Below are 19,103 nucleotides of genomic sequence, written 5' to 3'. Positions count from 1 at the left end.
GCCCTTCCATTTTTTACATTCCCATTTCATTTTTAATTTATAGCCAACAAGTCATTTTAAAAGTAGACTGTACAGTAATAGGAGTGACAGTCACACGGTACTGTAGAATCTGCGACAAAAATCAAGTTTCAGGACAAGCTACAGTGTAAAGACAACATAAAACTGTTGAGACATTCTGCTTGTTAATGTGTCACATTGGATCAAAGCCAACATCTCATTTCACAGATGTAGAGGAGATGATAAACCAAAGCTCCTTTCCTTTTTAATTACCTTTCAGTTTCTATTCGTATCTGACATCACAACTCATACCTGAAAATATCAAAGCAAAGCATGAGTTTCCATGCTGATGAAGCTGCTGTTCTAGGGTAGGATTCAGGCAAATGAGAGCCTAAATTCAGGAAGGAAATTTAAGCAATGCTGCATATTAACTCAGGTCCTCTTTTTTAACAGTTTATAGACAATCTTAGTGTTAAAATTTGATGTTCTTTAAAGTAGCTACAGTAAACCCTCGATTTAATGGACTAAGGGGGAGGGGGGTGTCTGTTAACACCAGAAGTCAGTTATATCCGAATGGTTCTACTGTATGATGATACACCGACCTTCTCAGCCCATCACTCACTCCTGTCCTCTGCCCCCACTTCTCTTCCTCCCTCCCACCCTGCCCCATTCTTCCCCTCACACCTCCATCTTCTGCTCCCAATTACCAGGAGAGGAGCTTAATGCCAGCCTGGCTCCTTCCACCTCCTGCAGCTCTCACCACTGTGGCTCTTCCAGCTGCTGGCTTTGAGCTGCTGGTGCAAAGATAAAGCAAGTCTGCCCCCAGCCTGCCAGCAGGCAGCAGCCTCCAACACCATGGCTGCTGCTCAGAGCCATTGCAGGCATGCTCCATGCACATGGGGCTGGGAGAGGAGAGCTTCTGCACCCTGCCACAGCCCCCAACCCCTGGCTCCTCTGGCCCTGGTGGCCCCAGCTGCTCGTCCAGCCCCGGTGGAGGCTCTAGTGAGTCTCTGGCATTTATTTGGGGGTGGGGCTGGCAGACAGTGTCTGTTATTTCCAAAGTCCGTTATATGCGGGTCTGTTAAATTGAGGGTTTACTGTACTTTAGGTTGGGTCACAAAACAATACTAGAGCCAATTCCTTTTGTGAAGAATGAGCAAATGTGAATATCATAGATGGTCATTTTGCAGCAACACTTTGTGAGGCCAACCGCCACTTAAAAGCAGCATTTCCCTCAGGAGAACAGTGCCTCCTGCGAATTGTTGTCACAGCCCATAACAGCTACAGTTGCGTACCAGCAACATAGCAAAAGGGCAGCAATAGGTTGCTACTGATGAATGTCCAGTGTGCCATGTACTCCCAGTTACTTCAGTAGCCGGGGGGCGGGAGGGGATGCATTTTATTCAGATGTTCAGGAGTTCATAAATATGAAGAGCCCTAGCCACCCAACCAGCACCACAGCCGTCCTACAGCCTTGTGTCTTCAGGCATTGAGTGTCCACAGACCTGCACTGGGAACCCTGTGCAGCTCCACTGCCGCAGACCCTCACACTTGCTCCCTGTGATGGCAGGAGGGAGGAAGCTCCCTCTACTGCCACAGTAGACATTCAGCGTCAGGGTGCCCTCCTACAGCTTCCTTGCCATACTTGTTGGAGGTGGGAAGTTGCTCTTTTACCAACCCTCCACAGCATCCAGTTCCTTTCCTTGTTCCTCAGTCTGAGATGTACACTGCTGAGGCAGACATCCACCTCGTGCTACGACTAGACTCAAAGGATTAGGATACTTTCACTTGTGACATAACCCAGATTTGACGGCAACTCCAGAAGTGAAAAACTGATAGAACTAGCATAGCCATACATCCAATAAACAGCATCTGGGTTTAGTTTTGGAATTGATTCAAGCTTCAGAATTGTTGCCTTTAAGGGTGAGGTTACTGTTGGGACAGCTGGTGCTTTATTTCCTTTAATGTTGCTTTCCTTTAATTTGTTCTGGATTATGGTGTGTGCATCTCATTGTTTGAGCCATCGGTTAGGTTTGCATTCTTCTTGGAAAGTATCTGTTTTGTACACATCTAGGTTTTGCAGCATAAATTTTCGGAGCATGGGGTGTGACTGCCCATGAGGAAGGGTGACTAGCCTGCACTGTCAATGTATATATTCCAGTTAGGAATCAAGCATATAGAATAGTACTTTGTTTCTTAAGGCACTATTTGATCCTGATTCACAGACTTTTGCAACAAAATACAAGGCGTTGAGGATTAGTTTTGTAAGACCTAGTAGTTCCTCACTTAGATGGCTAATAGGATGGGATTTTTGTCTAGTCATTGAGACATTTAGCCAATAACAAAGGAATTATTGTATTAGGCCAACTTTTGAGTTCTAAATTGAGAAGGCAAATCTTTGAATCTTCCACCGGAGTTGCTGGTACCTCCAGCTGTGCACGACAAAGCAGCACTGGCTGCACAGTGGGGTGCCCATGGCCATGCAATCAGGTTCCTGGAGCCACGCTCCACAGCTCCCCCTGCGCCCTCCGGCCTGGCCCAGCTCCCAAACACCCCCCTCCCCAGCCCCCAGCATCCTCACATCCTCCGGCTCAGCCCGGCTCGCTTCCCACACCCACCCTGGCCCAGACCTTGAATGCCCCTGGCCCACCACTCCCCCAGGGGACTTACCACTGGTGCAGCCTGGAGGAGCCACCAGTACCTCCAGCTGTGCAACAAAAACTGCTCCCACTGTGTGGTGGGGCGGTTAGGTGCTGCCAAGTGGCTCCAGCTGTACAGTGGGACACCCGCAGTCATACAGCCAGGTACCTCCAGCCATGCTCTGCAGCTCCCTTCGCAGCCTCCAGCCTGGCCTGCTCCCTCCCTTGCACTTCTGGCCCGGCCCACTCCCACCACCCCCTGGCCTGCAGCTTGCTGCCCCACCCGCACCCTCCAGCCTGGCCGGTTCCAGTTCTAAACCTGCATTCTTACTAATTCTTCTTAAACTCCTCTTCATACAGGGGAACAAATATAATTCCTTGGAAGCATCACAGTGTAACCCAGCTGTTTTTTTCCATCCTCTCTGCCTCTCTCAATGCCAGCCTTTATTTCGATATCCCATTTTGACACATTTAGATTTGGCACCAGGCTACTATTCGGTGAGGAAAACTTGCTGGTACACACAAGCATGTACCAGCTCTGTCAAATATACAAATAAATCCTTATATCTGTCTACATTAGTAAATAGCATGTGTTAAAACTGTAGCAGATGCCTTTGCTGAAAGCTACTGGGTGGAGAGGGTTTTTCTCATATTGTTTATCCAGCCAGTTGGCTCCAGCGAAAGCAAGCAGCATGGCTTCTGACTAATGCAGAGTAGTCTGGTTTTGATCTTCATGAGCAGGGCAACTGTGCAATACATCTGAAAAGAGCCGTATTACTGATTCTCTGTTTTAACTGTATTTGGTCTTACAGGGACAAGCTGATCTTCTAAAATATGCGAAAAATGAGACATTGGAGAATCTGAAACAAATCCATTATGCTGCTCTTTCATGTGGACTCAATAAACCAGGCACTCAAAATACAGAAGTCTCAAAGCCGCGTCGAAGCCTGGAGGCCATACCTGAAAAGTCAAGTGATGAAATTGGAGAATGAGGGAACTGTCTGCTTGGAGTTACGGAGTTTAAAACTCTGCTATGAAACTTAACTGCACAGGACATTTGTTTTGCACTTAATACTGAATGTGGAGATTTTAAAGCACAACTGGAGAAGCTAATTACAATCTGTTAAAACTGTGAACATTTCTAAAAATTCTGCGTGTGATGGCAAATTGTTTAACATGGAAATTATTGTGCTGGCCAAAACTTACTGTATATGTGTAAAATATATCATAATGCAGTAGCAGTGTGCTGAAAAAAGATCTTTGTAGTTTCGCAGAGAAGCAAACTGCTTTTTTCTTAATGAAAATGAGCTATAACCAAGGGGAGGTAGATTCACAGGCTAGAATGTTACTGTCTTGATTTTCAAAATAATTAAGTGTACAATTTAATTCCTTGATTTTTGTTCAGAACCCAGTAGTTGTAATATGTAGGTATTCAATTGTGCACCTAATTTATGAAAATCAGGTCAATAAAATGAATAACACATTCTGTAAAACTATGGATTTTATTTTAGACCCTTGGGGATATTTGGGTTTGAAGGGGAATATTTTTTCTTGTTGAGCCATAAATAAAAAGAAGAATGTAATTAGACTGTGCTCACTGATTCTTCAGTGCACTGTAGGAGAGCCATTGTGTGAAAGGAAAATGTGCAATCAGTCTGATATAGCTTAGGTCTGAAGAAGACTTATGAACTTCTGCAAATATGTATAGCTAATGTAAAAGTGACCAAACTGCGAGTAAAATGTTGTAAATAATTTTTCATTCTGTGAAGTGAAGTGTTCACATTAAAAACAAGTTTTGTGATATTATTCCCATGCAAGTAAAGCTTCCAACTAAACTGTATTTTTAAAATACTTTCTTCCGTACATAGTAGATATACTCAGTTACAACTTTTGTCACAAACATATTTTTATTCTGCTATTTTTAATCATTTGACAATTTTAACTAAAGGTATAGTAGCTATTGTACACACAAAATTATTATACAAACCTAGAGCCATGTATCAGAGCTTCCAATTTAATAATAAAGTTAGTATATCATCACGTGGTGCACTAAATTCAAAGAAAAATAATCTTAAAATACAGTTTCTGGCCAGCAGAGGGAATTTTTATTGAATTCTTGAGTAGCGCTTTATACCAAACTGAGGTTTTACTTATACAAAACCAAGGCCATGAGTCTGCGATGAAAGTTGTGTGAGTGAACGTTTGCATCAGCGCAAAGTCGTATTGACTTTAATGGAGAGCTCCCTAAGGGCAGCAATCCACCTGCATAGATCTGATTACAGGATAACCTTTAGTCATTAAAAAATGTTGACCACAATCCAGGCAGTACCCTTTGACGTTGCTTTTCTAAATGACATGCTGTACAGTTTAGGAGTTGATTATAACAGGTGTTGCTCATTCAGCTCCCAACGAACAGACCATATATTGCAAGCCCAAAATATTTTGTTCCTACTTAGGAAAAACTTCCAGTGACTGCCATATAAAGATGTAAGTCTGAGCCCATAGTCACCATTGCTTTTTTAAGGGATCTTTCAGTAGGCTGTTAGCTGTAAGCTCCCTGGTTCTTTGTGAAATTGATGAGAAGCAGCCTTCCTAGCAGTAGTAAATACAATATTAGGCTACCTGGGGCAAACGCACACCTCATAGATCTTCCACAAAATGAATGGGAACCAGGAATGACGTGCACTACAATTCTATAAGGACAATTTTACTGGAAACAAGAACTTATCAAAGAGTTCAAAAAACAACTTTCAATGAGAATCTTTAGAAAACAGTCTGGAAAATACCACTAAAATGTGAATTGTTTCATAAACTGATTGATTACAAGTCAACAATAGTCCATTAAGAATGGAGGCCAACATCACCCACAGTGTGGCTGATTATAACACACCACACATGAGACTGTTTCTGAAAATACACAATCAGAATTCTGCCATCTCAGGTACTCATTCCTCTAAGGCACATTACATTTTTGAAGGGGATCAGGGATTAAGATTTGCCTGATATTTGTTTCTTTGTTGAAAAGGCAAGCGAACTTAAAAAGAAAGAAGGCAGTATATGGCCTGAGTTCATTTGACCTACAAGTAATTTTAAATTAGGGTTAAACTTTGAACCCAAAAGTGCATGGGGCTATAAATAATCCATAGAATCATAGAAGACTAGGACTGGAAGGGACCTCGAGAGGCCATCGAGTCCAGCCCCCTGCCCTCATGGCAGGACCAAGCATTTTCTAGACCATCCCTGAAAGCCATCTATCTAACCTCTTCTTAAATATCTCCAGTGATGGAGATTCTACCACCTCCCTTGGCAATTTGTTCCAGTGTTTGATCACCCTGGCTACGTCTACACGTGCACACTACATCGAAATAGGCTATTTCGATGAATAACGTCTACACGTCCTCCAGGGCTGGCAACGTCGACGTTCAACTTCGACGTTGGGCAGCACCACATCGAAATAGGCGCTGCAAGGGAACATCTACACGCCAAAGTAGCACACATCAAAATAAGGGTGCCAGGCACAGCTGCAGACAAGGTGACAGGGCGGACTCAACAGCAAGCCGCTCCCTTAAAGGGCCCCTCCCAGACACAGTTGCACTAAACAACACAAGATCCACAGAGCCGACAACTGGTTGCAGACCCTGTGCATGCAGCATGGATCCCCAGCTGCCGCAGCAGCAGCCAGAAGCCCTGGGCTAAGGGCTGCTGCACACGGTGACCGTAGAGCCCCGCAGGGGCTGGAGAGAGAGCGTCTCTCAACCCCTCAGCTGATGGCTGCCATGGCAGACCCTGCTATTTCGATGTTGCAGGACGCGGATCGTCTACACGGTCCCTACTTCGACGTTCAACTTCGAAGTAGGGTGCTATTCCCATCCCCTCATGGGGTTAGCGACTTCGACGTCTCGCCGCCTAACGTCAATTTCAACTTCGAAATAGCGCCCAACACGTGTAGCCGTGACAGGCACTATTTCGAAGTTGGCGCCGCTACTTTGAAGTAGCGTGCACGTGTAGACGTGGCCCCTGACAGTTAGGAACTTTTCCCTAATGTCCAACCTGAACCTCCCCTGCTGCAATTTCAGTCCATTGCCTCTTGTTCTATCCTCAGAGGCAAGGAAGAACAAGTTCCCTCCCTTTGCCTTATGACACCCTTTTAGATACCTGAAAACTGCTATCATGTCCCCCCTCAATCTTCTCTTTTCCAAACTAAACAAGCCCAATTCTTTCAGCCTTTCTTCATAGGTCATGTTCTCTAGACCTTTCATCATTCTCGTTGCTCTCCTCTGGACCCTCTCCAATTTCTCCACATCCTTCCTGAACTGCGGTGCCCAGAACTGGACACAATACTCCAGCTGAGGCCTAACCAGCGCAGAGTAGAGCGGGAGAATGACTTCTCGTGTCTTGTTCACAGCACACCTGTTAATGCATCCTAGAATCATGTTTGCCTTTTTCGCAACAGCATCACACTGTTGACTCATATTTAGCTTGTGGTCCAGTATAACCCCTAGATCCCTTTCTGCTGTACTCATTCCTAGGCAGTCCTTTCCCATTCTGTATGTGTGACACTGATTGTTCCTTCCTAAGTGCAGCACTTTGCATTTGTCCTTATTAAACCTCATCCTGTTTACCTCAGCCCATTTCTCCAGTTTATCCAGAGCCTTTTGAATTATGACCCTATCGTCCAAAGAAGTTGCAACCCCTCCCAGCTTGGTATCATCCGCAGACTTAATAAGTGTTATGTTCATTAGCTGTACAGCAAACCCAGAGACAAAAAGGGTTCTTCCCAAAATGACTCCATTGTGACTCCTTAACCTCCTACTTGCTTAAATCATGAGCTTAGGTAAAGCAGAAAACACCATTTAAAGTCAACCAAAGAAAACGCCCCCCCACTCCCAAAACATCAACATTTTACATTCTAGTATGGTGGTCTGTTGCTTTGAGTAGAAACCTTTCATGCATTACTCATACATGGTCCAGAGCGCTATGTAATATGTCTAAAAACATATAAAACAATGAGATCAACTTGGGCATACAGAAGGTATATGCACCTTGCACTTTAGAAGACTAAAAAATAAGTACACTTGAAACCATGCTAGTTGTAATCCTGGCATTGTAAATTCAAGACTAAAGTTGTGTCCAAGTTCTGCAATTTATTTCTTTAAAAAAGTATCCTTGTTTCCAGAAGGCAAGCTATTGTAATTGCTACTCATTTTTTAACACTGTTTATAAATGAAGATATTGTTCAATTATTTTCTAGGTACTCAATGCAAAACAAAACCAACCGCAGCTGGTTCTAACTTTATATTCTCTGTTTGCATTGATATTTTTCCTTACATGTTGTTTGATCTGTGAATTATTTACACATTTGAATTATGGTAAATGTTCCCAAACAATGAACATGTTTTCTTCATCAAAGTATCCCTCCTTTTCTCCCCAACCCCCCACATTTTTTTCACCTGGTAAGAAATAGTCACTGTTAAGATACTGATACAGGTTGAACCTCTCTAGTCTGGCTCTCTTGGCTGCAACATCTCTGATTTTAGTTAGCCGGACACCCAATTATGCATTTAATCAAGTTTCCATTGGTCCTATAAAGAGTGTTTACACCCAACAGTCCTGCTCTCACTGTTGTTATTCAGCTCTCTCTTTTCTTGACAGTCATCCTCCTATTTGTGAGTTTGCTGATGGCTGACCAGCCTGATTCTGGAGCCGCAGGTCTTATCACAGAATGGGCTGGTGTTGATAGCTGTTCGAGGGGTACAGAGCAGTTTTTGATGCGCTGTTCTTCTTCGTGTCTCTGGCTTACCTTTCGCCAAGTATCCCAAGTGTCAATATCGATGTTTCACTTTTTCATGTGTGCCTTCAACACGTCCGTGTAGCGCTTCTGCTGGCCCCCCAAAGTGCCTCTGTCCTGCCTTCATTTTGGAGAACAGAATCTGTTTTGGAAGACATTGATCAGACATCCGAACCACGTGACCAGTCCAATGAAGTTGTTGATGAATGATAGTGGCTTCAATGCTGGTCACGTTTGCTTCTTCCAGGATGGTAGTTTTTGTGTGCCTACCCTGCCCCCAAGAGATATTTAGGATTCTTCTGAGGCAGTGTTTATATTGTTCAAATGCTGCTTGTATGTTGTCCAGGTTTCATATGTGTGCAGTGTTGGAATAACCACTGCACGGTATTCAAGGAGCTTTGTCTTGGCATAGATATGCTGGTTTTTGAAGACTCTTTTTTCTAATATACCCCTAAATGTCTTCTAAGAGGCCAGAAAGCAGTGGAAGTGTTGGTAATATGCTAGACAATACTGATGTCACAGGTCCTGAGGTGTCGGACTAGAGGGGTTCAACCTGTAAAGTGATAAGTGCCATTTGAAAGAAAATTATGCTGCACAAAGGAAATAGTCACATATGAATTATTTGTCTTTTAAATAGTGACCTCTATATTCTGCTCTGTCCACAAGACAACAGATGGAACAGTGCCTACTCAAGAAAGGTAACAATCTGAACTGGAACCTCCACCTTCAGTTGCCCCCAGAAAGCCCTTACTGCAGTAGAGGAGGGCAGGAGTGGTGAAGATCCCCTTTATGGCCACCTAATTGTGGAGCTTTCCCTGGGCCATTTCAATCATTCCAGCATAATTTAGAGCAGCCTGAAGACTCTCTGGAGTATATCATTCTCTGGCCACCCTCTCCAGGTGATGGGATGGTTTAGGAGCAAACTATTCAACCTTACGCCATCCAAGAAATCTCCTAACCAATGGAAGACTTAGCTGGAGAAAAACTGTCACTTTTAACTCTTTCCTGACACCCCTTTTTCACAAGGGTTCCAAAATGGAACTGAGATCTGAGTTTTACATCAACCTGACATCCTATCCCCCTATAGTTGGCAAGAGAGGCAGGATTTCCTACCAAGAGTACAAGTTCCTCCTATTTTTGATTATTTATCCTCCTACTCCTAACTCCCTGTTTTAGTGCAGCAATGAGAGTTAGATAGAATGCCCCTTCGAATATCACAAACTCTGCTATCCCACAGATAAAGGTGCATGACTCAGGCCTTGCAGCAATAGTTACATGCTGTATAAAAATACTTGAGTATGGCTCCCTGGCTGGTTACCATGTTCATTCTTCCTGTTGTGATGCTGAAGCAGAAGGAAGATGTCAGAGGTGCCAGCATGAAAAATAGAAGTGGTTTTTATGTGACTAAAAATGGTGTCTATATTCGATTAAGTGAATGAAACAAATCTGTAAAGAGCCAGCCAATGCTCTTGCAAACTTCGGTTTCAGTTGTACGACTTTCCTATTTCTGCTGTATGATTCTTATTTTAGTAACGATGCTGCTGTCTCCTGGCCACCATGTAGTTTCCAGCAAAGCCTTAGTGACCTGTGTGTTTTTAAAGGAAAGCTGTCGCCCATACTTTAGCCCAGTATAGACTAGGTAAACTAAACAGCACCGTGAACAGGTTGAGAAGTGTTTTCACAGGGGTAAAGTGCAGCCAGCTTTATGCACAAACAGTAGCCATAGAAATACAATACACTAACCAGTCATACCACTATGTATGAGTGATGTAGCTGTGTTAGTTTGTATCTTCCAGAACAACAAGAAGGCCTGTGGCACCTTGTAGACTAATAGTTATTTTGGAGCATAAGCTTTTGTGGGCAAAGACCCGCTTTGTCTGATAGATCTGATGAAGCAGGTTTTTGCCCGTGAAAGTTTATGCTAGACGGTGCCATAGGACTTCTTGTTATACCACTATGTAATCATCCTAATTGCTCCACCGTGTGAGCTTTCCTATTAAAGCAGAGCCATGGGGCCTAAGGCTGCAGTAGCTAATGTATACGGGCTACTCTGCACTAGCTACTCCACCTGCAGGCCCGCAAGTAGCCTCACTAACCCTACATCACACTTGTAGGCTGGGGCTGTGATGTCCAACCCTAGAAGACATAGGCTAGCTGCCACAAAAAAGTAGTGTAGCACAGGCAGCGTAAGCCATGCCAATTCCCTCCTACCCCTGCCCCAGTACCATCCTGGACAAGAGGTCCCACTGATTTGACCTTAGGGCAGTTGTCCTGCGCTGCCAGTGCCTGCGTTGTGACGGGTATGCTACTATTACTTTGGACACTAACTTGCGCAGCCAAGCACCATTAAACGGGTGCTGCTGTCCTGAGAGCTCTTGTCAGCTCCAGTGCCCATTAGGCATTACAACGTGTCTGGTCTCCACCAGGAACCAGTGACAGACCTACCTGCGCCTGTCCTAGCTGCTGCTCCACAACCGACTCCGACGCCCCAGTGCTGCTCAGTAGAGAGCCACTGGGGAGGGTCAAAGAGGGAGACTGAGAGCACCCAGGGGTTCAGAGTGCTCCAGGACAGGTCAGGGGGCTTGTGTGGGGGCCGGTGGGGGGCAAGGCTGTGCTGCTGCTTCAGCTCGCAATGCACTAGGCTGCTGCGCCATAACATGTTGGGTTGGAGTGGCACACAGCGCGAGTCAATGCAGCATTTTGGGCAGCAGTAGCGGGGTAGCACATGGCTGTGTGGAGGGGCAGGTGAGTGGGCGGCAGAGGGTTCCGTACACAAAGGGACCGGGTGGTGCTGGAGTGGCCCCCAGGGAGGCCTGGTATGGCGTCTGGCAGGCTCACATCGGCACTTGCAGGCCTCTCTCTGGGCTGCGGCCAAGGCTCCCGAGTGCCTGTGCACCATGGTGGCATAAGCAGCTTTTGGTGAGGTGTTGGCACAGAGATCCCAGCAACACTGCCCAGTGTGTCAAAGCACCCAAGGAGCTGGCCTGAGGCAGCCTGTCAAATACCAGTGCCTTGGTACAGCCACTTCTCACCTCAGCCTGCCCTGCACAGGCCGTTTCCTGCTGGTCTAGCCCTATGTCCCCTCTTCAGCAAACGCCCTGACACACAGCACCAGGCGAAGCTGAGGTGGGTAAGTCATGAGACCTTAATTTACATAACAGGGTCAGAAGGGGAGTGTTTTGTGGGGGCTGTAATGAGGTGAGGTGGACTTGAGCTGCAGTAGGAGACGCCGGGCATAGAAACATGGTGCTCACAAGCCAGCTATGGAGGACCTCGGCTCCAATGAGCCTCCTATGGTTCATAAAAGCAGAGCGCCTGGCTGAGGAACTGCAGGTGCCTCAACAGCGCGAAGGGCTCTGGTTTGCAGGCGCATGCTACATGCCTCACTAGCAACGTTTTGCTTTTCCATTGTTTGCAGCGGCACGATGTGCTTGGAACAACCTTCACTGTTTCTGGAGGTGACCACCTTGTCCAATGGCTAAGGCCAGGTCAGCAACCCTGCTGAGGGGGCGAGTGCCAAAATGTGACCTTTTGCCCTCTATGTGCAGCCCGAGTGCTGGTGGTAATTTTAAAAGTTACCATCAGTCCTACTTACAACAGCTTAAGTAATAAATAAACAAAGCTGCAGCGCTGTATAGTTTCTCTCTTTATACCCCACCCCAGGCCACCCCCTCATCTGTCGGTGGGGGGAGGGTGGGGAAACAAGATATCCCTAACCCCACCTGGCCCTGTGGGGGTACAGCAGGAGGTGGACATGAGATACACCCGCCTCTCAGACTTCGGTGTGTGTGTGTGTGAAAACAGGCTGGGGTTGGGGGGGGGTGACGCAGGCCCCCAAACCCAGGTACGGTTGCTCAGCCAGGCCCCCCGCCAGGATTCCTCTTAAGCCAGCTGCAACCCCGCACTGCCACAATCCCTCTTGGGCCAGCCAGGGTCCCTCTTTGCACCAGCTATCCAGGCCACAGCAAAGCTCTGCTGATGGCAGGGAGCCCCACTGGCAGCCTGCTATGGGGAGCCCCACTACCACAAGCCTGGCTGGGGTTGGGGAACCCCACTGTGGGCTCTCCCAGCCTCACTCAGGAGCCGTATACAGGGGAAAGAGCAGGGAGCCTGGCTGTGGCCCAGAGCCCCACCAGGAGTCCTGCAGCCACAGGAACCCTGGCTGGGGCAGCCCCCATCAGGGCAAGGAGCCCACAAAGCCAGACAGGGCATGGAGCCCCCTGCCAGAGCATGGAGCTCGCTGTAGCTGGCTGGGGCATGGGGCTCCCCTTCGGCAGACCTCACAGTCCCCAGCCGGGGCAGATGCTGCAGTCACGGGAAGACCCCTGGCTGGCACAGCTCCACAGCCACAGAAAACTGGTGGTGGTATGGAGCTGCCCTCAGGGGCAGCCCCCCAGCAGACTCTGGGGTCAGGGGTGCCCTGCTGGCAGCCCCACAGCCACATCTCTCAGAACCACCCCCACCATGCCAGTAAGCCCCACAGCTGCATCCCTAGAACCCCTCCTCCACCCTGCCCACTGCCACAACACCCCCAATAATGCTCCCCACCCTTATGGTAGCCTTACTGCACCCCCACAACACCTCCCCCTGGACCTACCAAGCTTTCTGCCCCACATGGATGGAGCAGGAAGCAAGGGGGGCACTGTCCCTCCCCTCTGGCTGGCTCCTGGGTGGGGGAAACTTGCCCATCCTTCTCTGCTCTTCTGCATTTGAAAAAGAAAAAAAAAACCTTCTGTTCTGCCATTGCTTTGCTGGCTTGTAAACACTGGCACTGGCATGTCACCTTTGCCATATGGTTTTAGCAACCAGTAGCTCATAAGGGCCAATGTAAGTGGCAGAATGCTGTGATTTTTATCTTTGTGACTGTATAACATGTTTATGTGCAGCTCTGGTGGTTCTCAAACGCTCAGAATTTAAAACTACATGAGGTTTATATAACCTGTTGGTCTTACAGGGCCCAGCTCTGACCCTAGGTGACCTCTAACCCGTCTTCAATCAGAATGGCCATGTCTACACTGCACCAGCCTTCCAGAATGGACATGCTAATGAGTGAGCATAAAAATTCAAATAAGGCCCAGATTTACATACTCTCCCACAATCTCAATTTTCTTCCAGAAGGGAGGGGGGCAGTTTCTTCCGGGGAACCCCATGTACATGGCTGTTTTTGCTTCCAGGAAAGGCTCTTCCAGAAGCAAGATTGCATGAGCATATGCAAATGAAGTGCAAGATATGTAACTCCATGTCTCATTTGATTTTTCACTCTCACTATCATGCCCCTTCTGGAAAGCTGGTGCAGTGCAGCTGCAGCGTAAGTGTGGAGGGCATTCAGCACCTCATAGGAAAGAGCCTGCAGAAATGTTATGCGGCTGGATGGAGAAGGTTGGAACTTTGGATTAGGGAAATACTCAGCCCTTGGAGAGGCATCACTACGCTCACCTCTTCGAAGTTGTGCTACTCCAGTTTTAACAGCAAGTATCTTTGCTATTACAGCTTGCTTTTTCACAGACAAATTGAACAGTTTTTACAAGCCTGACTATGACTGTTCAAATTTACAACTGTATTCTGTGTGAGCAATCCCGCCTTTGAAAGATAACTCACACTTTTTGCACTGCGGTGCTCTGTAAACTCTAGCAAAAGGAAATGTATTTTCTTCATGTGCTTTGAGCTCCTCTTGCATCTGTTTTTTGCTGTATCATCTGGGGAAAAAACACACACACAAAACAGCATTAATGCCTGCTAAAACAAGGATAAACAAACAGCCTCAAAACAATTGGAAGCACAAATTAGATGTTTTGGAACACTAGACGCAAGACCTGAGAAGTGTTATGATTTACTGCTGATGATAAAAAAATAGGATGTGCCATTTTTAATTTTCATATTATCAACAAAATGTAACAATAAGCTGTGAGAACCTACATCACCAGCCATAAGGATGTCACTGTTAGAATGAAGAATCCCTTTTAACACAAAAAGTAACTTAGTGTTGTTGATATAGGTGTACATTTTTCTCTAATTGCTTGAGAGCTTGTAATGTCTTTGGCTTCTAGTATAGCTGTGTAAATCCCACTCAATCCTCTCTTTCCCATCTCAGGTGATACCGTAGGACACACCTTTTCTCCATTGCCAAAAGAAAAAGACCTGAAGAAAATCACATTCCAGAGGAATACCCAAGGTTCAGCCTACAGCATGACCTCAGATACATATCCTGTGCATATCAGTGGCAAAGATTACACAGGGCAGGAAAGAGATCTCAGGCAGCTCACTGGGCAGTTCTCACTGTTCTGAATAGTCCATGTAGAACACTCAGACACATCCATGGGAGACTGAACATCCTTCCTCCGATTGGTGATCAGCAGCATGTTTTATCACTTAGTATTTCACTACTGCTAGAAATTGTTTCTGCTGCAATACTAGTTAATAGATACAGTATTAATGAGGAACTCATGGGGCTAATAGATTCCCTCCAGAGACACTAAGCTTTCATCACTCCAGTTGATGTCAATGCTCAACACCTCTGAAAATCAGGTCCTAACACTTTTCATTTATGGAACATCTTTTAGTGGATGTACCAGAGCCAAGCTGCTTTATAGCTTGTGCAGACTATGGTACCTATAGCACTGTAGCAATCATCACATCTGACATTAAATCCCACCATTCCAGGTTATGGAGGTTGTTTATACTTGAACCAGTGCTTAAAATGTACAAGATGTAGATAAATTCCTTATAAAAAATGGCAAAGCCGAATCCAGCCCAGGAAAATGGTTTGTCTCACAACATTATTATGCAGTGGAAGTCATTGCTGTAGGATGTCACTGAAGTAAATAAAATCAGCAATCTTCAGAGAGGTAAGGATAACAGTATTATCCAACCTTATAACTGTTAATGATAACAAAACACTCAGACAAGATGTTCCATTTCATGCTTGAGGGTTTAAGACAACTTTTATTGGGAAGTTTCTTGCACTTAACTCTGAAGCATCTGTTGCAGGCCACTTTCCAAGATAGGATATTGGACTAGATGGACTGTAAATTTAAGCCTGCCGGGTAATTCCTGTTCCTGTGGGGCTACGTAAGTTTGGAATTAATTCCAACACACCAGAGGGCATAGTAATTATAACTCATTGTAAGGCACTGCCATGTCTGTAGAGTTGATTTTTAATGCTACACACCACATGTGCTGCAGAACTTTTGCAAGTAGAATCAGATGCCACAGGTAACACTCAGGATTTCAGGTCTTCTAAGGATTCAGGCCAATTCTGTGTGATCAGAATTAAAGTAGCTCTTTCTTGTGGCAAAATCTTTAGCAACTGACCTAAAAGATGATGGGGGAAGAAATACAGATCAAGACTGGCTTCTTGGGGGTGCAGGTAAGGTCCAATCTCTGCTTCTAAGGAACCTGATCCCGAAGCAGAATTCCCAGTCTTTGTAATGCTGCTGATGGTTAACATGTGTATCTGGAGAACTGTTAGGTCTAGGAAGTAATTTGACAGGCAGCTGCAATTATCTCCCATTTTATTTGCTGAAAGGGGCAGACTTGACAAACTCTGTAATCGCATTCAATGTTCTTGTAATATTTATTGACCTCTGAGCCAATCAAGCGACTAATGACACTAGTGTCCCTGACGAATGCCTAGATTGTACTTGTACTGGTGCTGACTCCTCCAGTTCTGAATGAGCCAGTAGCAACCCATCATGGAATTTAAGAGTATCTTTGTGAGATCCTAGGGCAGGAGGAGGTAGAGGTGCCCAGAACTGCTTTGGAATCAGAAGGCTAGAACTATGAAGAGAAGCAACCTTGAAGGTCTTTGTTTCCTAGAAACTGTTCTGAGTTCACTATCTGAAAGGCAGGCCTCAAGGTCCTACTTGTTCAAGCTCTTCAAATCCAGGACGAGATGGATCCCATTGGCAAGGTTTCTTTCTAGTCCTCTCCAGATCTGCAGGGACTGACGCAATGTGCTGGATTTGTAGAGGAGTCAGTGGTGGGTACTGCTTTCCTTTCCTTTTTCTGAAAGCTAGGAAAGCAATGGGAGAAACTGGTGGTGAAAAGAAACTGAAGCATTCTTCAGGGATCCCCCATCAATTATCATTTCCAATGCAAAACGCTCTCAACACATCCGTAAAAAAGTTCTCTTCAATCAGCAAAGTGCTAATGTGGTCAAATGCCACTTTGAGTGTTGGGAAGTCATTGCCTCTAACAGGGAAAAAGACATTAAAGAATAGGTCTGAAAGGCTTATCCATGTTAGCCTGTATCTGCAAAAAACAATGAGGAGTCCTTTAGCACCTTAAAGACTAACAGATTTATTTGGGCATTAGCATCTGATGAAGGGGGTTTTACCCATGAAAGCTCATGCCCAAATAAATCTATTAGTCTTTAAAATGCCACAGGACTCCTTGCTGGTTTTTATTAAAAAAAAATAGAGAATGATTCTAGTGTCTGAAATGATCTCCCAATGGACTTGCCCTGGTCCTCTGGGACATTTGAAACACTTAAGTGTGTGTGCGTCGGGAGAGGTCTTCTACTTCCGGATTTGATAGAAGTACTAGATAGTAGAGCTTGAGGAACTTTTTCAAGAGAAACTAATTCTGTTCATCAAAAAATGCTGACTTAATGACACCAGACTATTTCACGAGTTCAGGTTCATTTCTGAGAATGATTTGTTTAAAAACCTGATCTTTAATCAGAATGTTTCAAGTTCACATTTCTTTTATTTTTAAACATTCCAAATGTTTTAAAATGCTCAAAATCAAAATGTGTTGTTCTCTTGAAACATTTTTTTCCAAATAATGTTCATTTTTGATCCAATCCAAAATTAATGTTCAACTTTTCAAAATGTCAAAAGAACTGATAAATCTATTATTTGCCCACCTGTACAGGATAGGAAAATTTTGGAGGATATTTCCCACTTATAAGATTCTTATATCACTGAAACCCTTGATCTCTTATTTAACTTTCACATGCATTTATTGTATACACTGTTTTCTGGAGAATGAATTCTTCATGATGCTCTCAATAGTAGCATGCAGAGTAAGTCGAATGGCATGTAATGTATCATATCGTTAAATAGTTTGGCAGAAGCTTTAATAATACACATGTTTAATTGTTATGGAAGAAAAGTGAAGTTAACAAACAAGTGGAAAAGCCTAAAAATGCTCATAATCTCTCTACATACATACAATAAAGGGGACAGACAGTGATTTGGGCTATTCTTACTATCTGTTTACAGTGCAGTATGTTACATCTGCACGTCTTTTTATGGCTTGGACTCAGATATCTAGTTAGGGAAGAAAGAGGCTCTAAATGAGACTGTATGGTGTTCAAAGTACTTCCTTGGCTCAGCAGGCATACAGAGGACAAATCATGATACAGATAAAAATTAGATAACTGTGACAGGGTCATTCTAGTCTGAATATGGAGGAAAAGAAACCAAATGCTAGTAATTGGTTCTGTGACTGTACTCATCCTCAATTTTCTGAACTGTCAAGCCTCATTTCCTCTGTTATTTTTGATGACAGTCTTCTCAATAGTGTTTCCCATTATGGCTTGAAAGACACCATGGTCGGGTTTCATAGTGTTAGCACTGAGCAAGTGAAGCACAGCCTAGTGTTACTTTGTCCACAGTGTTAAGCAATGCTGATAATGATATTGCGCTCTTCTTCACACGCTAGTAATTTGCTAGACAGGCCAATTGACCGAGCTATAATTCATCAGCCATGGTCTTGGGTGGAACAGACTGTGGCAAGTGTCCCAACGTTAATTTGGGTTAAGCAAAACAGAGAGGCTTTTGACAGTCCAGTGGCTGTTTTCACATATTCTGATACAGGCACATAAAATAGTAATTCACCCAGCCCCATGCAGGGACTAGAGGAGATGGGTGTGTGCAAGGGAGAAAAACATGTATTAAGTCATATTGTGATCAGCAGGCATTTCTTTGTACTTGTCAGTAGTCATATGGCACAATATCCTTTGAGGAAATCATTGAATCCATTACTGATTCTGTATGAAAAAAGGTTCCATTTCTAGCGAGCCATTTAGCCTTTAATTAGATTTTCCTATTACTGGTGCTCACATAATAAAGGTTACTTTTGTATGTAATTGATACACTTAGCAGACATTTAAAACTGCATAGAAACATTGTGTGAAGTCACTGCATGCAAAGGGCTATTAACTGCATATCATTTGCCAATGAACGCTTATCTCTGTCTCTTTAATCCTCATTTTATCTGGTGTTGTGACATTTTATGGTATTTAAATGTCTTGCTGTGGGACTTTGTTCCCTCCTGTACATGCACAGTGCGTACTGTCCCTTGAACTCCGAGGCAGACCTAACATGGCAGAAGAAACAGAGAAGTGGTGGAATGATTAGAGGACACTGGTTGCATTGCCAGTTATTTCTGATGTAAATGATGTTGCACAGTGAGGCTGTAAACACCAGCTGAAATATGAGATATTTCCAATGGTTTCTACTGATATAAATCTATCAGGAAGTAAGAGATGGGAGGGCTGTGGTAAACTAGATTTAGTTCACCCTCAAATGGAAGCTCCAAGAGCGAAAATATAACACAAGACTAGTGTCCCACAACAAGAGGCATTACCACATGCTGTATGATCTGTCTTGACACAGTTATCAAAAGCTTAACAGTCAACTGGTTTTAGGCACATTTAGATTGTGGAAACTGAA

The 19,103-nt window shown here is 44.7% G+C and overlaps 1 protein-coding gene across 2 annotated transcripts in view; it reads left to right on the top strand.

The window, feature by feature from the left end:
• Positions 1-10,640, top strand: part of PLCL2 (phospholipase C like 2) — a 164,178-nt gene extending 153,538 nt beyond the window's left edge. For both annotated transcript variants that reach the window (XM_074984498.1, XM_074984499.1), the window contains one exon: positions 3,449-10,640. In XM_074984498.1, coding sequence (XP_074840599.1) covers positions 3,449-3,628 — 180 coding nt within the window. In that variant the 3' untranslated portion in view covers positions 3,629-10,640. The remainder of the gene's footprint in view (positions 1-3,448) is intronic.
• The last annotated feature ends 8,463 nt before the right edge of the window (positions 10,641-19,103 follow it).

The sequence above is a fragment of the Carettochelys insculpta genome, chromosome 2, assembly GCF_033958435.1.
Source record: "Carettochelys insculpta isolate YL-2023 chromosome 2, ASM3395843v1, whole genome shotgun sequence".
Taxonomy (NCBI): Eukaryota; Metazoa; Chordata; order Testudines; family Carettochelyidae; genus Carettochelys; species Carettochelys insculpta.
This window is presented reverse-complemented; position numbering and strand designations above follow the sequence as displayed.